The sequence below is a fragment of the Haplochromis burtoni genome, unplaced genomic scaffold (assembly GCF_018398535.1).
Source record: "Haplochromis burtoni strain Fernald_Lab_line unplaced genomic scaffold, NCSU_Asbu1 Contig_396, whole genome shotgun sequence".
NCBI classification, from domain to species: domain Eukaryota; kingdom Metazoa; phylum Chordata; class Actinopteri; order Cichliformes; family Cichlidae; genus Haplochromis; species Haplochromis burtoni.
This window is the reverse complement of record NW_024582757.1, coordinates 310,885-336,507: the sequence shown is the minus strand read 5'-3', so window position 1 is coordinate 336,507 and position 25,623 is coordinate 310,885. Positions and strand designations below refer to the sequence as shown.

The 25,623-nt window shown below is 43.4% G+C and overlaps 2 protein-coding genes across 3 annotated transcripts in view; one reads left to right on the top strand and one right to left on the bottom strand.

The window, feature by feature from the left end:
* The window catches only part of LOC102302709 (transcription factor IIIB 90 kDa subunit), a 124,267-nt gene that overhangs the window by 80,826 nt on the left and 17,818 nt on the right, over positions 1-25,623 (bottom strand). For both annotated transcript variants that reach the window (XM_014340700.2, XM_042212863.1), the window contains exons 5-11: positions 22,543-22,574; positions 17,349-17,421; positions 6,587-6,736; positions 3,078-3,171; positions 2,750-2,876; positions 1,055-1,094; positions 581-673 (exon numbers count right to left, since the gene is read on the bottom strand). In XM_014340700.2, coding sequence (XP_014196186.1) covers positions 581-673; positions 1,055-1,094; positions 2,750-2,876; positions 3,078-3,171; positions 6,587-6,736; positions 17,349-17,421; positions 22,543-22,574 — 609 coding nt within the window. The remainder of the gene's footprint in view (positions 1-580; positions 674-1,054; positions 1,095-2,749; positions 2,877-3,077; positions 3,172-6,586; positions 6,737-17,348; positions 17,422-22,542; positions 22,575-25,623) is intronic.
* Positions 11,397-16,136, top strand: LOC102302004 (BTB/POZ domain-containing protein 6-B). Its single transcript, XM_005944202.2, has 4 exons — positions 11,397-12,404; positions 13,025-13,115; positions 13,331-13,449; positions 14,007-16,136. The coding sequence occupies exons 1-4, from the start codon at positions 11,983-11,985 to the stop codon at positions 15,037-15,039; spliced, it is 1,665 nt and encodes a 554-aa protein (XP_005944264.1). The 5' UTR covers positions 11,397-11,982; the 3' UTR covers positions 15,040-16,136.

Below are 25,623 nucleotides of genomic sequence, written 5' to 3'. Positions count from 1 at the left end.
AACGCCCGTATGTCTCGTTTCTTCGGACTTCAATCATCCAATCCAACAAACAAACCCAACAAATAGCAGAATAAACGGTTTGGCAAGTGTTTCATGGTCACAACCCACATACTCAACCTTGCTGAACAATGGATTTTACTTACAAATGTGGCACCGTTTAAGGCTTTCCAGCAGTATAAGATATTATTTCCTATTAAGATATTTCCTTAGAGGTCAAATTCAAACTGTCCCTGTGAAAATTGGGATTTGCATTTTTTAACCACAGAGCCAAAGCTCCAGAGCAAACCTGTCTCCTGACATACCAGAGTACAACCTCGGAAGAATATGGACAGCAAATCAGACTTTAGTTGGTCACACTGTCTGGCTTCTTAGGCTTTTAAAAAACACTCCATACATACAGTGCTGCTGCAAAATAAATGCATTAGCCAACATAAGCAAGCAGCAGTGTTCAGTCACTGAAAGGTCCACCACTAAAAACCTCCCAAACCTCCAGACAACCCTGCGTGGAGCAGAGCAAGGTCTTGTTTACCCCAGCACATAAACAGCTGAGGACATGAGAAGGACTTCTGAAATCACTCACCTCCCTTAGCATAGGCAGCGTACACTCCTCTCAGTTTGGGTCTGCTGCTCTCCAGCTCTGCATCTATTTCTTCCTGGTATTCCTGAATTTCACCTGTTGACGGTGTAAAACAATGTCAAAGGAACTCTTCCATAAAGACTTAGATTGCGTGATCCTCTAGGGCTTTCTAGGCTAACCCATTCAATTATATTTCTCATAGTCCCATAATTACAGCACAATATGTTAGCAGTGCAACATAATGCAAGGCTAATTACAAGTTGTACGGAGCCTAAATCATGTCCTCTATTTATGTTTTCTTTGCTTTAACCACATCCAACACTGATCTGCTTTTAGTCGAGGTCAACAAACACTTCCAAGAAAACAAATGTCCATCTTTAACACACAAACTTTTCTGAAAACTTGACAAAATAAAAGAAACTTAAGCCAGGACTTTGTGTGTGTGGTGGCAAACAGACAGCGACGAGACATTCATACCTTCGACGTCATCCATTTTTTTCTTGATCTCAATCTCCAGCTACAGCGAGGGAGAGAAAAGAGAGGGTTTGGATGAGACAATGAAAGTAGCTTCCTCTCTAATAGTGGCTACAGGGTGAAACGATCGCTGAATAAAACCTCTTAGAATAAAAGAAGGTTATAACACGAGGGCTCTGGGGTGGTTAACGGCAGCACCCTTTGCTCTCAGAGTGCTTTTTCCTCCCCGGTGTATAACGTGCGTGAGTTTGATTTGATGTTGCTGGTGTGAGACTCGACTAAAGAACAGCACTCTGTGAGTACTTTCACAAAGCTTTTACATTAACTCCAATGTTTCCTCTTTTTTACATTATGGCATGAGAAAGGTCAGCTCATTACTGGGCAAAAGCTCCACCAGTAAAGTCAGATCAGTAAAAAAAATTACCACTTTTTAACTTTTGGCCACATCTCACAGCTTTTGTTTGTTAAAGCCGGGTGAAAAACAAGTACGCTCCGACTCTCTGAAGCCCATCTGTCAGTTTCCGCAAAGAAAAACTCAAGATCTTGAGAATTTGCTGCTGTCAGGCTACAGTTTACAGTTTTTGTGGCCAAGAATGAACAAACTGCTGTAAACCTCTCCAGAAAGCAACGACTCTTTTTAATGATATCTAATTTTTAACAGAAATCGCCACCGCATTCATCAAACATCAACAATATTGACATGGAGAATACTCAGATTTCATTTTTCCAATCATGCTTATGATAAATCCTAGTACGAAGTGTCACCTGAACCTGGGTTAATGCAGTAACAGCCTTTCAAGTAATAAAGCCTTTTTCATCTCTGATTAACGAGCTGGTCGTCTTCAATCATGAGCCCAATACGACACCTTCACATGTTAACTTCATTTCATCGGCCTTTTTTAAAGTAACATTTTCCAGCCTTACAATCACATTGTATTTAATTAAATGGCAGGCTGGCCAGACGTCACGCTGTGGAAATGTCCCAAGAGTGAGGTGATTCCTCTTGAAGGCTGGCATTAGACAGAAAAATGAAGACGTTAAGCTCTGCAATGAGTAATCATCACGCCATGTATGATGAATGGGAGTCGCATGCAGTTAGCTCAAGTTTCATTAGCTCTGCTTGCAGGTCAGTCCATTTTTTGTTGTGCAAAATCCCTTTAGAATACTAGAAGGAATAAAGCAAAGTAAAACTTTTATTGTGAAATACTTTTTACTCTCAAAACAAATAATGGTGAGTGGGGAAAAAAACCCACTCAAAAAAACCCCCAAAACTACTGAAGTACAGAAGCTATATGGAATTTAAGACCTGAAAATTAGGCACCAGATATATTCTACACGCACTCACCCCTAAATCATCAGGCATGTCTCCTGTTTTCTGTTAAAGCAACAAGTATGTGGGACAATGCCTTAAAAAGAGCTCGATGGCCTTTTACAGAGCCCACAAAGTGTGAGGACACCGACAACACTGATGCTGTTAGTTTAGAGGTTAATACCCTTCATCCATTATTGGGGAAAGCCTGAGGGCTGTATGTCACCATCAAGATAATAAAGGATGAAATTTTAATATTCCCTGTGGAGGGATGAATGGGTCATTTCATGAGTAATTGAGTTGATCAGAATTGATGCGCATGTGCGTTTCTAATGCTATGGCACATTAATTGGGGTGAATTGAAGGCTGAGGTTTGTGTGGAAAAACACCTGCTGGACTTTCTTCTTCTTTAGTCCGGCTGTGTAGCAGGGCGGGTCACACTCTTGGTCCAGATCCACCTTCATGAACTCCTCGATGGTGAGCTGGCTGGTCGGCGTGTCCTCAAACTCTGTCAGTCTAACGCAAAGTGGCGTTACAAGGCAAAAAATAAGTTAGGTAATTAAGATCCAACTAAACATCTGGGCTGATCATCTGGACCAGCAGAACTTTTAAAGAAGGAACTTCTGCTGCTCATTTTGGCAAAAACAGAGAAATCCCATAAACTTCGAGGCTCCACAGCCGGGATTTTCTACCAAATCACAAACTTTGATCGCCCACCTTTTTCTCAGCGTGGATTCGCACACTTTGACGATGTTGACTATTTCTTTGACAGTGCGCCGAAAGTCATGTAGACGAGCAGCTACAAGAAGGGCTGGAAACAAACAAACAAACACACACAGGGATGAGATTTAACCAGAATCTGCACAGAAGCAATAACAAAACGTGTGTCCGTGTATGATTAGAGAAAAGGCCGAGATGTGACTAAACACTAAAAAAAAATAAAAAAAAAAGTTATGCGCTTATGGTTTTAGGCACTTTTAGATGTGCACCTTAAACAGTGAAGAGGAGCCAACAAGACGGGGGCACCTCAGAGCCAACAAATCCACCCCCACATTTTAAAAAAAAGGAGAAACAACAACGCTAATATTATGCAATGAATTGCAGTGTGAGCCTTGAAGGGGAACAGTTATGTAACTGTCATTAGACTTGCCTCGCTCAAGAGCCTGTTAAAAGATAGATGCGTGCTTCCACTTCCACATGCACACTTCTAACAGCCTTGAGGAGTGAAGTGGTGGCTTTTTAGCTCCGCTGAGGACTTTCTCAAACATTTTTCATCGCCATTACCTTAAAAACCACACGACTTCAGATTTGCAAGTTTTCCTTGCTGAATACATTCGTCGCTTCGCATTCACAAGCCCTTTGCCCTTGAAATCACAAGAAGCAACTTATAAACTCGTCTCTCCTGGCACAAACTTTTTTTTTGCATATGTTTAAAACCATCAACAGTGATATTTGCATCATATTTAGGAACAAACTTTTCCTTCTTCCATTCGAGTGCTTCCTTCTCAAAGATTTATGATGAGTAATTAAATATTAAGGTAATCCAGCAGAGTAACAGAGAAAGATGAAAACTGAAACCATGGGAGTAAACATGCAGGGAGCAGCAGAAGGCGGCGATTCGATTTCAGGACGTCTTAGCAGGTAATGCACAAAGCCTCAATGTACTGGGCTTTGTAGCAATCACAACACAATAAGGAAGGAAGGCCTTTGAGTTCAGCTGTTTAATATAAACTGCACCACCAAAGTCCCGTAAAGACGATGACGTACCTGGTGGGAAATCAAAAACCTCACACGCTGCAGCCAGCTTAGACAGGTGCTGGCAGGATCGGCTTTCCCACAGGTTTCACTGGCAGGTGACCAAAAGATCCACAGTAGGAACACTCAGCAAGGCTGCAAACACTGCGAGAGGTGCAGCTGACTGCTAGCGTGCAGCACCCGTGAATAAACGATGCTCGTCTTTGGTTAATATAATGTAATGTTCTCATTTTATAAGACTGCACCTATGGTGTCAATCTGAAAATCATCGGTGACTTTGCACTTGAGTCATTGCAATCAACTCCAGAAGCTTCTCAGATAAGGCGTGAAACATCTTCATGAACTTAAAGAGGTTCAGTTGCTTTTCTTTTCAAGCTCCATTGAAACTTAGAGTTTTCAGAAAACCTGACCTCTAACCTTGACCTTGAGGTCAGGGTCACCAAGACTCGACCAAGTTATCGTGTCCACACCCGGCGGGGTGATTACACTACCCCCATCAGCATTTAGAGCTGAAAGATAAAAACTGGACTTTTAAAAACTTAAAACTAACTGAAATGACTTTGTGAACTTAGAAAAGTAACTGAATCATGTATCATTTATTAACTGTCCAGCACCGTTCTGATATTTGGACCAGGTATCAGTCCAATAGTGCCTCAAAAGCTAGATGGGGTATCCAGAGCGGATCGACGCACTTCAGGTCTACATTGCTCTGTGTACTGTGCTGCATGTCAGCAGGAGTGCAGCAGCTGCTAAGGGGAGAAGTAGACTAGCGCAGAGTTAGCCAACAGCAAAGACTCAGAAGTTGGAGGCATTTCCCTCCTGCTACAACAACACGTTCTTCATGCTTCAGGCAACAGAGCTCCAACAACAGAGCTCTCTTTATCTCCCACTTTTCGTCTGTACTGTTGGAGCTCACACTTCTTCGGAGGTTTTCATCCCAGTGCACTAACACAACTGTTATCCTTTGTCACCAGCGTCAAATCTCCTCCACTACTCACGTGTGACGAGTACACCGACAGTAACATCAAGAGCAGAGAGAGGAGAAACCAGCTCGAACGCAAACGACAGCAAAGACTCTCACATTAAGCTGAAATGAAACAAGTGCAAATAAAACAAGAAGCAGTCAGAGAGCACAAACCTGCACTAACTCTCTGGGCAGTATTTACTTTTAAGGGAAGACTATTGTAATTTGTATATATTCATTTATTTTTCTTTGTTTTTTAAAAACATACCTTAAGAAGTTTGTAGTGCAGTAAAAATCAGATAAAGGCAACATGACAGATTTACTTTTCATGGGTAATAGCTATTGATTTGTAAATAACTAGACATGAATAACCTTATTAGATAATATTATACTACAGTATATTAATAACTATACAGGCAGCTCATTCTGCTTCTCTTAACAATACTTTATAGATATAAAACATTTTGGGATCGAATTTTAAAAGGTTGACCTGGAAGATGTTGGTGGATGTGAGCCATATGTTAATGGGTTGGTAACATGACCCCACTCTACACCCCTACAAAGCTTTATGAGAATTCATTCAAAACCTTTTGAGTTATCGTGTTAGACACTACCAAAAACCTTCTAATATGTTAAAAGCGCTGTGGGAAGATTTGACACTTTCCAAACACATCACTCTGGACAGGTTTTACAGCTCTCTTTGGGGAGTTAACAGACAGGTATCGCGTTTGCAACCAAAAGTCTTCATGTAGTTGGAAGAGTGGGATGCTAAGACGTAAAGCTTATACAGAGACGTTCTCAGCATTTAGAAAAAATGCTGAGAACCACTAAAGCTGGCAGGAAGACAAGTTTCTATGAAACAACTCGTGCTGACAGGCATCTTTCAGCTCAGGCTGCCTAACCTGGGAATCATGTCGTGATAACACGATAACCCAGACAGCGAGAGAAATAAACTGTTTGTGTGTGAGCCTCCAAGCATCAAAGGCCAGGAGGGCTTAAGTGCACGGAACAAATCTCATGGTAAAAATTAGTCATAATTAGTAGTGTAAGCATGCACAGTGTGAACCTGGGAACCACTGCTTTCTGTCAAAATATAGCAGTCAGATACATCCTTGTGTTAGAGCTCTGAAGGTGCATGCAGCCCTTCTTACACTGATCTATAGCTGCCCCATGAGTGCATCTGCTTACATTCACTTCCTTATCACACTGATCAAGTCACCAGGAAAATGTGGCAAAATTAAAATTTCTTTTATTATTCCCTGTCAGAGAGAATGAGCCTCTTGTACTGCACTAAAACATGTAACAAAGCGTTCCGGTCACTGATCGGCTCTCTGAGAAACTGAGGTTAAAGCATCTTGATTAAGGGCACCTTGACTTTCCAGCAGAGAGCATTAATCACTTTCTTTCCTCAGATTTTCAGTCCCGCTGCTCAGAGCCTCGGGGCTGCTACCAGCACCCCTCCTGCGAATTGAAGAAGATACCCAGTGCTGCTTCAGCTTGTAGTTACCTGCTCCACAGAGTCCCGACGGCCTTCGCCCCGTGTGCATCCAGTCCCTCTTCATCCTCTGCACCAGACGCAGCGCCGTCATGGAGACCTCGCGGGTCTTATCGCCAAATTCCAGCATTTGGGCAAAACGGGGAATATAAAGGCACGGGTCTGGTGGCAAAAGGAAAGATTGTTTTTTTTTCCCCCAAGTTAATCACAAGGACAGCCTTAAAAATGTACAACAATGCCACTGTACTCCCCCCACTGTACTTTTCTTTGGTACAGCCGAGTTCTCAAAGTCAACATAATAATGCAACACTGTGGACGCTATACATCCACAGTTCATAGTATAGCATCAAGGAACCATTCAGGTTTTCTATGCCCTCATCTCCATTCATAATATGCCAAAGTAAAAACATAGATAAACAATTAAAATGACAGAAAGTTCTTGTTTCTACTATAATTTCTGATTTTTACAGTGAAACGAAAAACGATATTCTGTTAGTGAACAAAACGTTTCCTTTTTGTGATTCATTTTGTTTATACACCCCATACATTCATTCATTATTTATAATCTCTGACTCTCTTCCACAGTGTGTCTCTCGTCCTGTCTCCCTCCCCCCTCAGATGGTCATGGCAGATGGCCGCCCCTCCCTGCGCCTGGTTCTCCTGGAGGCTTATTCCTGTTAGAAGGGAGTTTTTCCTTCTCACTGTCGCCAAGTGCTTGTTCATAAGGTGTCATCTGATTGGTGGGATTTTCTCTGTATTATGCAGGGCGGTTACCTTACAACACAGCTAACAGTAAAACTTGACATTCAGACATTTATTTTAAATTCATTTCAAGCTTCTGTGTGCACCACTTTAAAAATATATAACCGTTTGAAAAAGATTCTTTTTGATACGGCCTTTATAAAGCCCCTTGAGGTGATTTTTGCTGTGATTTGAAGCTATATTAATAAAACTAAAATTGAACTGAAGTGAATATTTTAGATGAGCCTAATCTGAAGCTGTAGGCCAATCAAAGTGAAGACTTTTTCTCACACTGGGTAGAACGCACAAAAGACTTCAGGGTTGTTTGACTGTTTGACGTCAAGGAGCTAATTTTGAAGGTTGTGAACTAAATGTGCTCATGCCTGATGATCATGCGCAGCTCTGTGAGGAGATGCCACCATCCTGTTTCATGCTTCATCGTCATCTATGATGCCCTTCACCTTTGCCTCCTAACCTGACATCATTGTTGTTGTTGATACCTCAGCTGCTATTTTTCAAAGGTGATTTGATGATACTGCCCATCACCTTTCTGAGGAATGAGCAGCTCCTGTATGTAATCTAAAGCAACTGCAGCACGCTACACAGTTTATGAGTGTAAGTATCCTATTTAACATTTGTTTCGTGTTTGACTGATTGGAGAAGATAAACTGTGGGAAATTCAAGGTCACTGTGCTCAAGTTTAATTCAGCTTCTCTCCAACCATGGAGCCAGAGGCCTCTCCTGATGGCACTTTAGCCAGAGCTCTGTCCAATAAACTGCTGCTCGTGTGCCCATGGATTTTTGTTTACAAGCCCTGGTTTGTGTGAACAGTAAACAGACCAAAATGCCAGAGCGAGTACACTTTTCCTCTCTTAGGCCAAAAGAAAAAAAAAAAAAAAAAAAGAAATGGGAAAAAAAATGACCAAAATCCAGCCTGAAACACATCCAGATCTCAACTTACTACCACCTGTGAGCTTCCCACTAAAACCAGTTTCTGACTGCTGGCTGCTAATTAGCTCCACTGGAGAACTGGAGGATTAGCATTTAGCTTGAGTGCACCTCGAAGCAGCCTGTTTCTCATTCAGCGACTCCATCCACATTTTCTCAGCTGGCGAAAGGATTTGGATGGGCAATCATCCAATCGCAAGCTCACTCCTTAAACTTTCTGCTCGCTTCTTCTGTCTCTGAGAGACTTGTACAGTTTTGTATGTCATAAACTTTATGCGAAATACTTTTTAAAAACATCACGACCACCTGCTTTTACCATGAAACTGCCTGGCAGGTGGCCCGTTTGCCTTTAGTCGCTTTTTATTGTGAAAAATGATTTTACCATGCTCTGAAATCCAGTTTAAAACTCAAATGAGGAGGAATCCGGTTCCCACTGTAGCCTGAAGACTAAAAGTCGAGTTTTGTGCCCCGACTGTGATAGTGGAGTCAAATACCTTTTGAAGTCAGAGGCTCTGTTTAAAGAGCAGCCCAGTGGAAAGCTGGTAGAGCCAGCTGGTAATAAGATCCAGGCTGATCCCTTCCCCCCTCTGCACCGTGTAATGATACGTGTGCAGAGCTGGCCATCACTGCTCCAACTTTTTACTCTGTGTCTGTAAACTCAAAACCAGGCTGTTAAAATAGGTTGTTTAAGAAAAAAAAAACAAACAGCCCAAATCCTCTTTCACCGTTGAATATAATCAATCTGTGATGCTCAAACAGCCCAGGAGTCTTTCTGTGATGGAGTGCTGTAGTTTACCTTTTTTGTGTAGCCACTTTACCTCAACCTGCCTCGCCTCTATTCCCCCAAATTACTTCGACCACCCCCAGAGAAGGGCCGCGAACTTGCTCCTTTCAATCAAATGTGGGAGCAGGGCTTCATGAATAGCATTAAAGTGTTATCATTCAGTCATGGGGAAGCTGCACCCTTCCCTCAACCCCCAAAACTGCAATGGCTCTCTATTCTAGTTTGTGTTACTCTGGGTACAGGACTCCATCTCTCTAATAAATCCTTCTGTGTGATTGATGAACGGCAGTACAAGACGGCAGCACTACAGTGCGACCTAAAGCCTAATAAAATTTCATAAATCATTTTCTGGTCTTCAACTCCACTGAAGCTAAATCGCCGTACATGATATCGTGCTGTTGGTTTGATCACTTACTTCACAAATGACCAGAATTAGACGTCAAGTAAAAGCAGCTTTTAGGAATTTACAATGTAGCAAACAAACAGAAAGTTTTGCTAATACTGTTACATTTATACTAGTTTGTTAGATACTTTATATTGATATACTGCAAGGCACTGTTAATTTTGATTTTGTTGTAGGCATAATTTAGGCATCTAATTTTTTTGTTTTAGTTGACTATAGTAGACTAAAACTAAAGTTGAGTCAGTTGACTAATATATAAAGTGTTAAAGTTTTTTCCTTGAAATCAAATGTGAAACGTGTGCACCGTTCTTTTCCTCTGAAACGCTGACATTTTGCCTCATTTTCATGAGAAACGGGGAGGATGGAAGCTAATTGTACCGTTTCCCGGGGGCCAGATCAAATGTGCGCGACTAACCTTACTGCACAAGGTTATTACTTCTGATTGGAACACTTCCAAACCCATCCCGCCTACCTACACAACTTCATTAGTTCTAATTAGATCTCATCTACAATATTTTCATCTCGTTTCCTTTTGTTGACGAACGTTTAAATACATTTCATCATCGTTGTTGCCTTCGTGCATTAGTTTTTAATTACTTACTGCTTGATTTTGTCAGAAAAGGATAACTGAATAAACACTGATGCAGGGTAAGTAATGGTTTTATTTATCACTGTACTTACAATGTTATTAATGTAACTAAACAGAATTAATTAAGCAATTACTAAAAAAAGAAATACAGATAATACAGTCACTGTTATCACTGTCAGTTTGACAGGCATAAAAATAGTATTTTTGCACCAACAAGGTGTTTCCCAAAGAGCTGTTAGCCATAAACGTGCCATATCTGGCATATGTGGAATAGTTTGAAGTGTATCCTTAAAAATTTGGAAGAAATTGAACAACGAGGACAAAAGAAGTGTTTGTGAAATGAACAATATGTGAATGATGCGGGTATCAATAGCACTGATAGCAAGGCTGTATTGGTATCAGATCATTACCAGCGAGGTAGGATCGATACCTTGTTTCTATCCTCTGAGTTCAGTGTGTAGCCCACTGAATTGTGTAAAATAAATATTTTTTAGAAATGAAAATTTAACTAAATGTACTACTGTACTACATTCTGATACTCTACGGACTCAGCGGTCATTAAAATGTGTTCAGAATTTGCCAATTGATGATGATTCATCTCATTAATCATGACACGCCGCTCTCCCCTACATAAACTGCCTTTATGAGTTAAAAGTATCAGCAATACTGGCCCTGCATTTACTCTGTATAGGATCAACACCAAAATCTGCAGTACTGCACAACACTAAAGCAAGTTAATCTAAAATCTGACCACTGTCCTATGAGGAGCAATTCTTGTTAACTGTGCAGAGGAACAAACAACTTGTCAGCCTACAGGTTTAATGCATGATCTTCAGACAAAAAATGACCACAGAGAGAAAACAACCAAAGAAATGGGATGCAAAACTGACAACAACAACAAAAAAAAAGCGCACAAACTCACAAAAACAAAGACGAAAGTCCCAGGACTGCCACAGAGTGACTCCAATGGCATCAAACAAATTTTAAGTCACACTTATTAACCACACGGGAACACAAAGGCACATCTGTAGGGGTCGTCCTAAACAGAAGTGTGTGTCTGCATAGGTGGGGGGTTGGGGGGGTTACTTGTGTTGTCCCCCTGGTGTGTATTGTCTTTCACTCCAGCCCTGCTCCTCCTCTGAGGAGGAGAGATCAGAGCGTCTGTCCTGTGACGCACTCTGCGGAGCTAGTGAGGGAGGGGCCTCTTTGGCCTCACGTCAGCGCGGTGCGTGATTGTTATTGGTCCTCGGCGGGCCCTGGGCGTTCAAGGAGAGCACGACCAAAAATAAGGAGGAGGGGGAGGCGGGGAGGAGTAAAAAAAAAAAAATGAGAGAGAGAGGGGGGGGGGGCGAAAAAAACCGAGCGGAGCTTAAAAACTCCCGACAAATGATTATTTACCTCGGCAGCAGCGGAACATCGTAGCTGGCTTCGTGTCGGTCTACAGCCGATTCGGAGAAAAAGGGGGAAAACAAATCGGGAGAGAAATGTGCGTGAGGATTAACGCAGAGGCGGGGTGGGAATAAAATAGGCTGGACTTGACTACCAGCTGCGACTATCCGGATTACCCACTCGCTGGAAAAGGGAGAAAACAAGCGAAGCTTCGCGGACATTTGTGCGCTCGGAGAGGATGAGCTGACCGCCGAGGAACGGGGAAAAAAAACAAGTGTTTGAGGTCGAAAGTTGCGAGTGGATGTGGAAACGGACAGCAGTGGGCCTGGGAGGATATTTAGATGCTGTCGCGTAAACTTCGCTGTCGGTGCCGTTTGAAACCGGCGTTGTAGGAACCGGACCGCACAGGAAAGGGGGAAAAAAAGAAAAACACTCAATCCACCGCAGCGACAAGCTTCATGTCGAGCCCGACAGCAGTTTATTGCACCGGGTATTAAAGAGACAGCGAGAGAGAGGGAGGAGGAAAAAACCCAGAAGATCGGCTGCTCGTGCAGATGCCAACGGCAGACTGCAGGTTGCTCCATCATGGCCGGATCATGAGGTGTTTGACTTATTTGCTGCTACTTCCAGAAACACTGAAAAAGTCCAAGAAGGTAACCAAGCTGCCGGGCCGGCTGCCGCTATGTTATGAGATCCTGACTCTGTCCCTGTCGAGCAAGAAAAAGCAGCAGGAGAAGGAGAAGAAGATGGCTGCGGAGTTGTACCCCGCTAACAACACCAACAACACCAATCTGGCCAACGGCACTACGGTGGCTGACGCGGAGAAGACCAAGGAGCTGCAGGTGTGCCAGGCCAGCGGGAGCAGCGCCGGCGGCGGAGGGAGCGCGGCGACCACCCCGACCACCCAGCAAAACATCAACAACAACAACGTAGACCCACCCAGCTGGCAGTGCAGCCACCCCACGCTCCGAGAGAGGTAACTCCAGAAACACAGAGGACAATTATCCGCCTAATCTGTGCGCAAAAAGCCCGGTCACAGGGATCGCAGTGCGAAAGAGTCGCTGTTAGAGTAATGACAGCCGCTTTGACTCGGTGTATTAACACGGAAGCTGGCAGCAGCAAAGTGCACGAAAATCACTGCTGTGAGGATCGCTCATGCTCGCTTTACTTTTACTTTGGCGCACACTTTGACTCCCTCAAGTTTCTAGAAAACTGATTTACTGTTGGAGCGTCTATCTAAACCAACATGAGCTTTTTTTGTTTGTTTTACTTATTTGCTCCTACCGTTCTTTAATCTCTTTAATTTATTCTGGCAGTAAACAAATCCCACTTGAGTTTGAACTGTTGATCTGCCAAAACAAGACATTTTAAAAATGTCACCAAGCACTCTGGGGAACTTTCCATAGATGCCAATGAGCTGACATTTTCGAGGCTGAGGGATAAAGTGAGAAAACAATAAGAGGGTAGTCCTCTTTCTTTCCCTGCATCCTCCCTAAATCTATGAAAATAACCAGTGTCTCTAGGCAAAAGCAGTGTGGGAGGACTTTATGTTATACAATAGTTGAGGCTTACTTGTGAAACCTGCTCTGTTTTTAGGAACGCCTTGATGTTTAACAATGAGCTGATGGCTGATGTCCACTTCATTGTCGGGCCCTTGGGGGCCTCGCAGAAGCTTCCCGCACACAAGGTAAGGAGCGCATCTCGGAAAAATCGCTGCAAACCAGAGAAAGACGGGAAGCTTACGCACTAACTTAACTAATGTTGATATTTGAGCTTTAAATTTAAATACAAGCTCCGAGGACAATGCAAGGTAATATATCGGCTCTAGTGTTGAACTTGTGAAAGACGAGCTCCTCTGGTTTCTCTGACGCATCCGTCTCCTCCTCTCCCCTCCCCTCCCAGTACGTGCTGGCCGTGGGAAGCTCCGTCTTCTGTGCCATGTTTTACAGCGATCTGGCGGAGGAGGAGTCTGAGATCCATATTCCAGATGTGGAACCTGCTGCTTTTCTAATTCTGCTGAAGTAAGCCACTCACCATCCCTTCGCACAGCCAACCAGAAGCTGAGATGACAAGCACAGTCAGTGTCACTTCAAAGCATATTATTACTCATCCAAAGCTAAGCAGAGGCGAATGCCAAAATGCTGGGAGCACCAGAGAGCCGTGGCAGCGGCGCGGTGCTCTGTAATTGCTGGTTTTCTCAGCGCTCTTTGTTCGACTGGCAACATTCCCCCCCCCTTCTTTTCCTCATCCTGACAGTTTGCCTTTATGCACACTAGTAGTTATAAATAACATGCCTTTGTTGCTCATTCAGTAGCGCTGGCTAAAAGCGTAGCACAGATTGTTGCTCTGCAGACTTTCTGGAAAACGGTAGGATTATGTATAATGGTGTTATATAATCTTCTTTGGGAAGGAAAAGAATTCCCTTTTTTGTTTGCCGAGTCTCTTGATACAGTAGGAAGAAGAAGAAATGTGGAGCCAGAGTCACTTAAATGTGTTCATCGCTGTTTCTTCTTAGTCAGCATATCATCTGTCAGCCAGTCTGATTTCTGTACATTTAAGGCTCTTTTCTTTCTCCCAGGTACTTGTACAGCGATGAGATCGACCTGGAGGCAGACACGGTGCTGGCCACCCTGTATGCTGCCAAAAAGTACATCGTCCCTGCACTGGCCAAGGCCTGCGTCACCTTCCTGGAGACCAGCCTGGAGGCCAAGAATGCCTGCGTGCTGCTCTCTCAGAGCCGCCTGTTTGAGGAGCCCGAGCTGACGCAGCGCTGCTGGGAGGTAATCGACGCGCAGGCCGAGCTCGCGCTGTGCTCGGAGGGCTTCTGTGAGATCGACCTGCAGACGCTGGACATCATCTTGCGGCGGGAGACCCTCAACACCAAAGAAGTGGTGGTGTTTGAGGCGGTCATGAACTGGGCCACGGCAGAATGCAAGAGACAGGGTTTGGGGCCAACCACTCGCAACAAAAGAGAAGTACTGGGTAAGGCGCTGTTCTTGGTGCGCATCCCCACCATGAGCCTGGACGAATTTGCAAACGGTGCTGCGCAGTCGGACATCCTGACACTGGAGGAGACGCACAATGTCTTCCTGTGGTACACTGCGGCTAAAAAGCCCCAACTAGACTTCCCTCTGAATCCCAGGAAGGGCTTGGCTCCTCAGAGGTGCCACCGCTTCCAGTCCTCGGCCTACCGGAGCAACCAGTGGCGCTACCGCGGCCGGTGCGACAGCATCCAGTTTGCTGTGGACAAGCGGATCTTTATTGCCGGTTTGGGCCTGTACGGGTCGAGCGGCGGCAAAGCCGAGTACAGCGTCAAAATCGAGCTCAAGAGACAGGGGGTGATCCTGGCGCAGAACCTGACAAAGTTTGTGTCGGACGGCTCGAGCAGCACGTTCCCGGTGTGGTTCGAGCATCCCGTTCAGGTGGAGCAGGACGCGTTCTACACAGTGAGCGCCGTCCTGGACGGGAATGAGCTGAGCTACTTCGGCCAGGAGGGCATGACGGAGGTGCAGTGCGGGAAGGTCACGTTTCAGTTCCAGTGCTCCTCCGACAGCACCAACGGGACTGGAGTACAGGGAGGACAGATCCCCGAGCTTGTGTTCTATGCATAAGCTGCTCTGGACTGCTGATGGGAAATTAGGTCTATCGCTGCCTCCCAACCTTCAAAGTAATGTAGCATTAAAAGACACTTGAGTAATGTCACACTAAATGGCCTGGTTAGTTCTATAAGAGACTATTTTAAAAGCGACGGAGCTGTTTTATCTTATTTAATTTAATGTTATTTTTTTATTTAAATGCTGATTTAACGTTATTCGCTCAGAAGCTTGTGTTTTTCAAGGGCTGCGGCTGCTGTAGGAACAACATTAATACAGTGACCTGTGGTTATGTAATCAAGCTGAGCTCCAGAACTGGAACAAGTAGGGTCTGCTTCAAATTGTGTAATTGCAAGTCTATATACAATGTTGTTACTATAGTCCAGGCAGCAATATCACCTGAGGAGCAAACTTTATGTAGTGTTCGATTCTAATGCAGAAAAAAAAAAAAAAAAAAAGTAGAAATCGTGTCAAGAACAGAGTCGTTTTGCACTTCAGAGGACGGCCTCAGAAACGTTGTCTTTTTGTAAAATACAATTTATCTGTTAACAGCTTGATGCTGTTGATGAGCAGATGTGTTCTGTACAAGAATGCTTATACACCTGCCGAAATATAAAGGTTATAATGTGAGAAAGCCGCACATGTGACATCTTATGGGATCTGGGTGAGGGAGTGGGGGATTTGAGGGGCAGCAGCGCCCTCTGGTAACTAAAGTGGGAACTACACATTAGGTTTCTACCTCACTTGCATGGAGTCTGGCAGGCACAGATTTGAGGACTGATAAGGGTTCTGCCTCTTTTTCCAAGTGAGGATTTGGATTCATTTCCTACTAAATAAACTGCACAGTGCATTTAACAGACAGCACACTTACATTAACGCTGGCAAAACACTATAATGGAAATGCAAAGCTATGCACGAGGAAAGCAAAGCCTAAACCAGCGATTTTCTTTGACGGTTTCCCAAAATATTTCGTACATTATAGTTAATATTAATGCACTTCTGCTTTGGCAGGACGGCTCGTCGTGTTCAATTTAAGGACATCAGAGCTCATAATCTTCCAGGTAGCTGCAGACCAGACCAGCCTTACAAAAATCAAAGGTGGTCACATTTGAGTTTTTGTAAATGTAGAAAAGTCAAACTCTTGAGTTTAATAGGCTAATAATATGCTGTACTTCACAAAAAGTACAGGATGCTCTCAGAAACAATAACAAGGACCATTTTTATTTATTAGATAATTTGAACAAAGTGCAGAGAACAGAAAAATTAGAATAAAACATTTTGGTGTGACTGCCCACCACCTCGTCACAGTTTTTCACCAGTTCTGGAAGTTTCAATCTCTGGAGGAGCTTTCAACAGTGTGAAGAAATAACTCACTCTTATGGCCACTTGACAAATAATATTTTTACAGAAAGGTGTAATATACACTCGCCACTTTATCTTCTAGTTCTGGGCTGGACCCTCTCCATGCATGTCTGCAAAGATTCAACAAAGTTGGTGCAAACATTCCTCACAGAGCTTGGTCCATATTGAGCAGTTGTTGTCATGCAGTTGCTGTCAGCTCCACACCCACGAGGATAACCTCTCATTACATTACACCACTGCCAGCCTGATCCGCTGATATAAATCAGTCCCCGCTTTCATGTTCTTTATACCAAATTTCGACTCTACCATCCAAATGTCGCAGCACAAATCAAACCTGAGCAGACCGGGCCGTTTTTCTGACCTTCTATGGTCTAATTTTGTTGAGCCTGTGTGAATTACAGCCTCAGTTTCCAGTTCTTAACCCACAGATGTGACACCTGGTGTGGTCTGCTGCTGCTGTGAAGTCCATATGCTACAAGGTTTGACATGTTGTACTCCAGAGATGCTCTTCCCTGGCTGTAATGAGTGGTTATTTGAGTTTCTGTTGCCCTTCTATCAGCGTGAAGAAGTCTAGCCGTACTTTTTGACATCAACGAGGCATTTTTGCCCAGAGATCTGCTGCTATCTAGACATTTTCCTACGTTTGGACCATTCTGTGAATCTGAGCTGCCTAACATAAATGCAGCGAGTTGCTGTTATATGATTGGCTATGATTGCCATGCGCTACAGAGAAGTTCAACAGGTATACTGCATGAAGGGATAAATGAGTGTATACAGCTTTTCATTTGAGGGGATTTAAACTTCTTTAATAATTTACCAGCAGACATCCTCCAGCTCCTTTTCCCTGTTATTAAATCTATAGTGAACATTTCTGGTTTTTACAATATGTGAAAGGTATGACACACCTGATTCAGCATTTTTATAACACGACTCACAGTAAACAGAGTAAAGTGGAGGACAAATACCTATAGCAGGAGCGTTGATGCAAAGTTCTCTGGCCAGAACGAGAAACGTTCTTCCCAACACGTAGACGTTCACCTGTGGATGAGACAACCCAGGATGAGTAAACGATGTTATTCAGCAGACGTAAAGTACCTCGCACTGCCAGGAAAAGTGTATCTATTGAGTCCAAGAGCCATTAAATCCATTCAAAGCCACTTAAAGAATTATAGTAGAGTGCGATTAAGCACACTATCAGGATATGAAATAAGGCCGTTGCATCACCGGCGGGACAAGTGTTCTGGTTACATAATTGACCTGAAGGTTGCAGAACATCACGCTTCAATATGTCTGTGATTTGGAACTGTAGACTCATCTCTAATGAAAACACCTGCAGCTGCACTCGCTGTGCCCGCATGTTTTGGTTTCTCCGCTCGGTCCGGACAGTCCTGACTTTTCCTCACTCTGAACAGCCCAGAAAATAGCGACGCTTTAGCTTGTTGTGATGAACTCATCGAATTTTAAAAGCAACTTAAATATCTTCGTCACTGATGATTAAGAAAGCCCCTTAGAGACTTCTAGATTTACAAATAAAGCACAACAACTGAATAATCTGACTGGTTCATGTTAAAGTGAAGGCAACTGCTGGTAACAGACTTGTTTCAGTTTCTCCAGCTTCTCAAATGTGACGATTTGCTGTTCATCTTTGTTTTAAATGACAGTAAATTGACCATCTTTGTCATCTGAACTGATTGGCAGCCAAAATAAATCATGTGAAGATAAATTTTTACCTTTTTTTGCATCAAAACTGACACGAATCCATAAATAATTTGTATAAACCCTAATCTAGTGAATTTTGTTATTTTATTCTGGCCAACTTTTATTTTTTAAGGCTGCATCACTTGTGTCACTTTGAAAAGTTGTGTTTGCATGTTTCTCTGCAGCACTGTGTGAAAGCAGACCTGCGTAGATGAGCACAAGCATACGATGCAGAACTTAGTGTGTATAAGTACTTTAACAAGATTCACAGCAGTGGAGGACAACACAACACAAAGTCCAACCAGTCATTTCCTGTCCCCAAACAATTCTCACGAGACAACAGTTGCCTCACAATGCTGTGTATTGTAAGGTAGAAACCCGATAACACAGCAAAAACACCAACAAACAACCTCTGTGAGCAAGCAGTTGGTGACAGTGGGAAGGAAAAACTCCCTTTCAATAGGAAGAAACATCCTGCAGAACCAGGCTCAGGCTGGAGTGGCTGCTGCAACCAGTTGTGGGTGAGGGGAGGAAAACTCCAGGGATTTGTGTCTCCTCCTGGGATCTTTACACATTCACCTAACAAGTGAAAGTCATAAAATATGAAGTATATCTTACTTGTTAAAACCATACAACTAGTTTTGTGTCAATTGTGTTCTACGTTATTGAATAAGTAAACTTGCCGGTCACTGGACTGCAAAAATCAGTGCTTGATGCTTGATAAACTGGGGCTGATGCATTTGCCTATTCAAACTTTCTGGAAGAGGATCTGATAAGAAATCCCTTGTGCGGTTAAAACTAGGCTGAGCAGCAAACTAGAAACCAGGTTTGTCAAAGGAAGAGAGGTAACAGGAGGTGAATGGTGCTGTGTGTCATCAGGGTTATCTCACAGGAACCTCCCATCACAGATGTTTCATTGTGTTTGACCCCACAACATCTCCAGAAGGCTCAGCAGTTAAAAAAAAAAGGGGGGTTGGGGGTGCCCCCACCCACCCCCTACTTTATCTGAAAGGATCTGATGATGGATACTGTTGCATAACAAAGCCACGAGGCTGCACATCTATCATCTCTTAACGAATTAACAGCACTGCAGCCTGGAATTAAATTCTGCTCTGGCTGAAATTTGAAGGAGGCGGCAGTGAAAGCTGCAGGATCAGGTCGTGACCTCTGTCATTCCTTCAGACCAACTCTCCCGAGAACACGGGGAGGGGGGAGTAAAACGAGGAGGTTTTAGGAACAGACAGACGGACTCTTGCTCAAGGCCTCCCCTGGTGTCGAGCAGGGACAGATGCTGCTTTGCTATTCTGGGAAGTTGATTCCAGCGAGGAATTTCTACATGAAAGCAGAAATAGAGGAGCAGGAGGAAGTGGAACAAGTGCAGTCACTACTGTGTGACTGATAAAACGCCATCTTCGCCATCATTAATACTACGATATACAGAGTCACACCGACTCCTCAGAGTAATCTGCACAAGAATATGAAACAGTAAAGAGCCAACCTCATTTCAATGATGACATAAACAGCACAAAAACACAGTGTGCTTGATCTGCCCAGCAACAAACACCAATCAGAGTTAGAGAAGAGCTGGTGAAGCTTTAGCACCTTAAGAACAGGCGTTTTTCTCCGGAGCTGGAAAACATTAAAACCGGAGCTAACAGAGTGCCAATATAAGGACGTATCTTCATCAAATATTGTTTTTCTACTGGATACAGAAAAACTACAAATAACCAGCTGTTTGCAAGCTCAATACATCATTGCTATTTCTTGTTGTGATTGACAAAAGCTCACAAGTTTATATTTTATATCTGGGTCCTATTTTCGTGCATGTAATAACACCGTGCCAAACAGGTCATTTTTAGAAGCAAAAATGGAAACTCGTGACCCAAACTGCCCGCTGTACACATCTATCACAGTTTTCAGACCCCCGTCCCCTGATTGGAGCTGTGCACCGTGTTCCTGTGCAGAGAGATTTATTACCGGAGGCACTCTCAATTTCAGCTGGACTCATAAAGTAGTTTGTTTTTGCCTAATTATACTTGCTTGCTGGATTTGCCACTTTATTAAAACTTTTAATTAATCAGAAGTCTCGAGGTGGCTGAAAAGCACACAATTATTTTTACAATGTGTACACGCTGCACTGTAAGACAGGAACCGAGAGTCACACTGTTTCTATAATCTGTTGAAGAATGAAAAAGAACGAAGAGATTGCAAACATTTCATGCAATTTTGGAAACTTTGTTCTGTATGATGCACAAGATGCAGATATATCCTAAAAATAAGTGTTAGAACTGTCAATCGTCTATTACGCAGAACATCGTGATGTAAACAGTCATCACAGACAAGTGACATTCACTCATGTGGTCTGAACGTTACATTCGAGTCACGCCTGAGACTTTAAAGTTCAGCAGTGGCTGAACCTGAGAACCTGAGGAGTAAACAATCTCCTCTCCATCGAAGCGTTAAATCAAACTTTCCAGGGTCGAAGTTCAACCCCCAGCACCCCACAATCAAAACTACTGCGTGGTTACCTGATACGTCACAGTTCAACAGGTGGACACAGTGATTGGGGCTTTAGAGGGGAACAGCTTTCAATTAAAGAGCTCCTGATGTGGTTCGTATGACTGAAGGCAGCTCCTCTGACAAGCCTGAGGATAAACAGCTCTTTGATAAAGTTGAAAGCTACAAAGGCAAACAGCTGCTGTCAGCAGGTCTGAATATCTTTATACCACAAACAATGGAACTGGGCAAATGGCAAGTTTGCTTAATGATTGTTAACCAGGATCCCAGACTGAAATCTTAGCACAAAGTTTAGCAGCTGAAACCAATCAAACATAACATTTTGAGCACTCACAGGTAAAGTGAATAACACGGATTATCTCTTCATTATGCCACCTGTTAGTCGGTGGGATATATTAGGGGGCGAGTTAGTCCTCAGAAGCAGGAAAAATAGGGAAGCGTAAGGATTTAAGCGAGTTTGACGAGGACCAAATTGTGATGGCCCGGCGGCTGGGTCAGAGCATCTCAAAAACTGCAGCTGGGGGTTCCCAGTCTGCAGAGGTCAGTATCTATCAATAAGCGATCCAAGGAAGGAACAGTAGTGACCCTGGACATGTGAGGCTCGCACCTTCAGGGGTCCGGTGGAGTCCATGCCTTGATGGTTCAGGACTGTTTTGGCAGCAAAATGTGGGCCAACGTAATATTACGCAAGTGTACAGAATGTTCTGCCTGATTGGTCTATAAGACAATAAATATATGACAACCCACAGCATCCTAAAAAGCACTCAAAGGATCATCTTTGTCTGCGTCCCTGTAGCCCTGAGGGCCAAAAGCCAGACTAGCAACTCAAATGCATTTGTTCTTGAAGAACAACACTCACTGGGATCAGGAATGATTCAATTTCATGTTACCACCAACTGGCAAACATCTGGTGTGGTGACACTCCCCCAAAGACTGACGAAGCATCCAAATAGTGCGGAGGTCACCACCCAAAGCACCTGTTGCACAAAACTCTGCATGTGTGCAAAGATATAGCTCTCACATGAAAGAAACATCTGAACCACTCAATTAATGACCAACATGCTAAACTGCCATAACGTCAGCTGGATACAAAGGCAGCTGGTATCGATCCGACCCTCAGCAATGGAGTCTCTCCGTTTAAGCAGCTTTGAGAAAACAGCCTGAGACAGACAAAGCTGACCATTCATCCAAACAATGCTAGGAAGACCAAGTGGTCTGGGTGTGGATCCATAAAAAGTGATTGGTAGAGTAGAACACACCCCACCGCCCCAGCAGCAGCAGCTACAGCCACATTTCTCAGCATTAATAACCCCACAACCCCACCCACCTAAAATCCAATACAAATCCATTCCCAACCCCCAAATGCCAGGGTGGTGCTGGTGGTGGGGGAGGGGTGGACGGCTCCTCCAGGACAGCTGGGTGTATAAAAATAAAAGCCCCCGACCAGCTGTGAGTGTGAGAAATGTCCCATCCTCACCAACACCACACCCCTGACTCACTGTGAATTAAATACGCAGACAAATGGAGGGCTTACTAAATTTATACACGTGCAGACGAGAAAGATTTAATCACACGAGGGAAAGCGTGAGTGCAGGAGCAGCTAGGGAGACCTGCACTATGGGAGGAGTGGTAGAAGGTAGTGTGTTTAATTGGTTTGCTTGAACAGGGTTGGGCCTTAAGACGCATCAAAGTGAGAAAGACATTTTCATCCAAGTTATTTCATTCTAACAGTTTTTAATAGGGATTTACAGCAGATTTCATGAAAGAATACAAGAAATATGGTCTAATATAAACAGTCTAATCAACTCAGAGTTTAAATCGAACTGATGTGGACATTTTTACCCTATTTTGTTCTAAAGACCAAAGAATTCACTGATAATATGAAAAAAAAAAAACCCAAAAACAAATAAATCAATCATCCAATATAGACATAGTAAAACTTACCTGCACAATATCACTGAGGTCCAAGAGCATGTCTGAGAAAAACCAGGTCAAGGACACTAAATGTTCAGGTCATGATTTGTATTTTTCCAAACAGTCAAACAGAAGAAGAGCCAGGCTGTCATCGTTTTTAGGTGACCTTGAACAACAGTTCTCCAGGTTCTCTGAAGGTCTTTACTTTTGACGTTGGCTGTTTTTCCCACTCATTTTCACTCAAGTCCTTGTACATTACATTTCAAAATGTTTGTTAAGCAACTTAAAAGATTGACCTCTGAGTCATTCAAGCATAAAACAAACAAACAAACAAACAAAAAGTTATGTACTCAGTGGATGAGCCAGAGTTTTATCTACATATAACAGCATATTTAGCAAAGAGCTGAGGTTAAATGACACTTTGTTACTGTTTCTTTGGTAAACACCAACAGTGTTAGTATTTTCTGCAGTCCTAAAAATCTCTTTAGGGCAGATAAACAGTATTTGAAATCATGTCATATCCTGACAGATGCATTTGGCCTTTCAGCTGAGTCATCTACCGTTTGCTGAAGCCTCATCAGAAAGGGTCTCAGTAAAAGGATGGCTGTCAAAGTAATTCGTAAAGAAAGAAATGAAGCAATCAAAATTACACAAGAACTGGAATGAAAATCTGTGGCAAAAATGTCCAATTTGTGATGAACAAAAATGAGATGTTTTGCTTCAAATTAACTTCAATATACATGAAGGAAAGAGACAGGACAGCCATCAGCAGGCTACAGCCATCTGTAAAACACGGTAGAAGCTCTGTCATGGTTTGGGTCTATATTTCAGTCTGGTGCTGGAGCTTCTTCTGTAATTATTAATGCAGAAGAGATCCATCAGCTACCATTTAATAGCATCTGAATGACAACTTTGTTGTTCAGGATGACAATGATCCCAAACCAGTGCTAATGCAGTGAAAGCCAACCTGGATAGAACAAAATAACACAGCAAAACTCACCAGACCCAGAGCCCAACATCACTGTGGCAGTGTGGAATCATTTTAACAGAACAAATAAAAAGGTAGCCAGCACCCTCTAGGAAGCCCGAAGAACCATTTTCATGATTTTCAAGCTCGTCTGAATTACAGAAACTCTATTTTTGTCTTATAAATGTGTATTTTTGAGCTTTTTAACTACACCTAGTCCCCATCCTCCTGAAATGTAAAGAAATGATGGGTGGTTCAAGAGTTTTGCACTGTACTATGAATATAAAGACAGTTTTATAGATCCCCCCCCACCCACCCACGAAACTAAGCGCAGGTAGATTTCCTGATTGTATGACTTCGCACATGCTCAGAGGGCACCAGCATAACCTTAACGACCAAATTAAAATTCAGTGAACACAAATCAAATGACACCCAAGTGTCACTTTTAACCAGGCGACTCTTCAACAACAATAATAAGGGATTGCATTTATATAGCGCTTTTCGAGACCCTTAAAGCACTTTTACAATTTCACTATTCATTCATACACACACTGGTGGAGGCAGCTACAGGTGTAGCCACAGCTGCCCTGGGGCAGACTGACAGAGGCGAGGCTGCCATATCGCGCCATCGGCCCCTCTGGCCAACACCAGTAGGCGGTAAGTGAAGTGTCAACGACCGAGACTGTCCAAGCCGGGGCTCGAACCGGCAACCTTCTGATTACAAGACAAACTGCCAACTCTTGAGCCACGATCGCCCAATAGGCCTAACAAAAAGACACAACATGCCTGACCAGGGTCTGGATAGCTTGTCCTCCCAGTGCCCGACCAGCTTGAACACACTGGTCTCTATGGCGACAGGTGCACCTGTCTCCAGGCTGCCTATGTGGATTAGCAGAGCTCCTCTGAAAAAGACCGCACAATGGAATTAGCAGCAGTGCAGATGAAATGCAAAAAGATAATCCCAGCACATCCCGTCTGGAAAGTGCAGATGATTCCATTAATCAGGAAAATAAAGAGCAGCAGGCCCTTCAACACATCTGGACCGTGGGGTGAGGGGGCTACTTAGATCTTATACAACAGCAGGAGAGATCAGAGGATATTTAATCCTCTGATCTCCCCCCCTCCTCCCCCCGTTACACATCTTAGTGGCTCTTATAATATTTCACATCAGTCACAAGTCCGTACTTATATTAAACAGCATTTGATTGCAGCAGCCATTCCTGTTAATGCTGGTCAATAATTCTTCTTAATGCATTTTGCCTCTAAATTTGCAGCCCTCAGACCTGATGTTTAACTATGAAATTGAGAAGTTGAGATACCTTGGGTTGGGGTGGGGGACATAAACCCTGGCCGATCAATTCAGTGTTATTTTTAAACTCAACAACGACACCAAAGCTTAAAGACAGGTCCATAAAGAAAAGGTTTTCCCACTTTGCCCTGACCTCAATCCATCAGCACCTTTGGGATGAACTGGAGCACAAGCTGTGAGTCAGACCTCATCAGCCAACATCAGTGTTGGACCCCATTATTGCCCCTGTGGCTGAATGGGAACAAATCTCAGCTACAAAAACCTGCTGAAAGCCTGAAACACCAAGAGAGTGGAGGAGCAACAGATTAATGCGCGTGGTTTGGACATGAGATGCCCTGCAAAACCAAAAGAACTGAGTAGACTGCTGTGCAGAATAAAACAGGTAAAGGCTGTTGTTGTTGTTTCACACCAGACGCTTTATGGAAATGACCGCCCGTTTGTGTGTCTCTAACTGTAATTATCTGGCAAAAAAATGATCACACCAGGTACCATTTCCAAAAATAACAGTCCGAGCAGTTTTGAGGACAGACTGCCTTAAAAGAGGTAAAAAGACCCAAAGTTTCTGGAGCGAGATCAGAGAGGCGGTGTGATGCAGCCAGGAGGCGGCTGTGGCTGCAGAGTAATTGCCCTACTTTCTGAGTGTGGCCACTCTCAGAAGGACACACTCAGAGGTCCATCAACATGTAAGAAGAGACTGTATTCAGCTGCAGTGAAAGAAGTTAATGATGGTAAAAGGCTTAAATAAATTCTGTATAATTTTATCATTTAAAACCTTGTTTTTGTTTTATTTCAGTAAAAACCTGGTCCTTAGTGCAAGACTCCAGTTCATCCACCG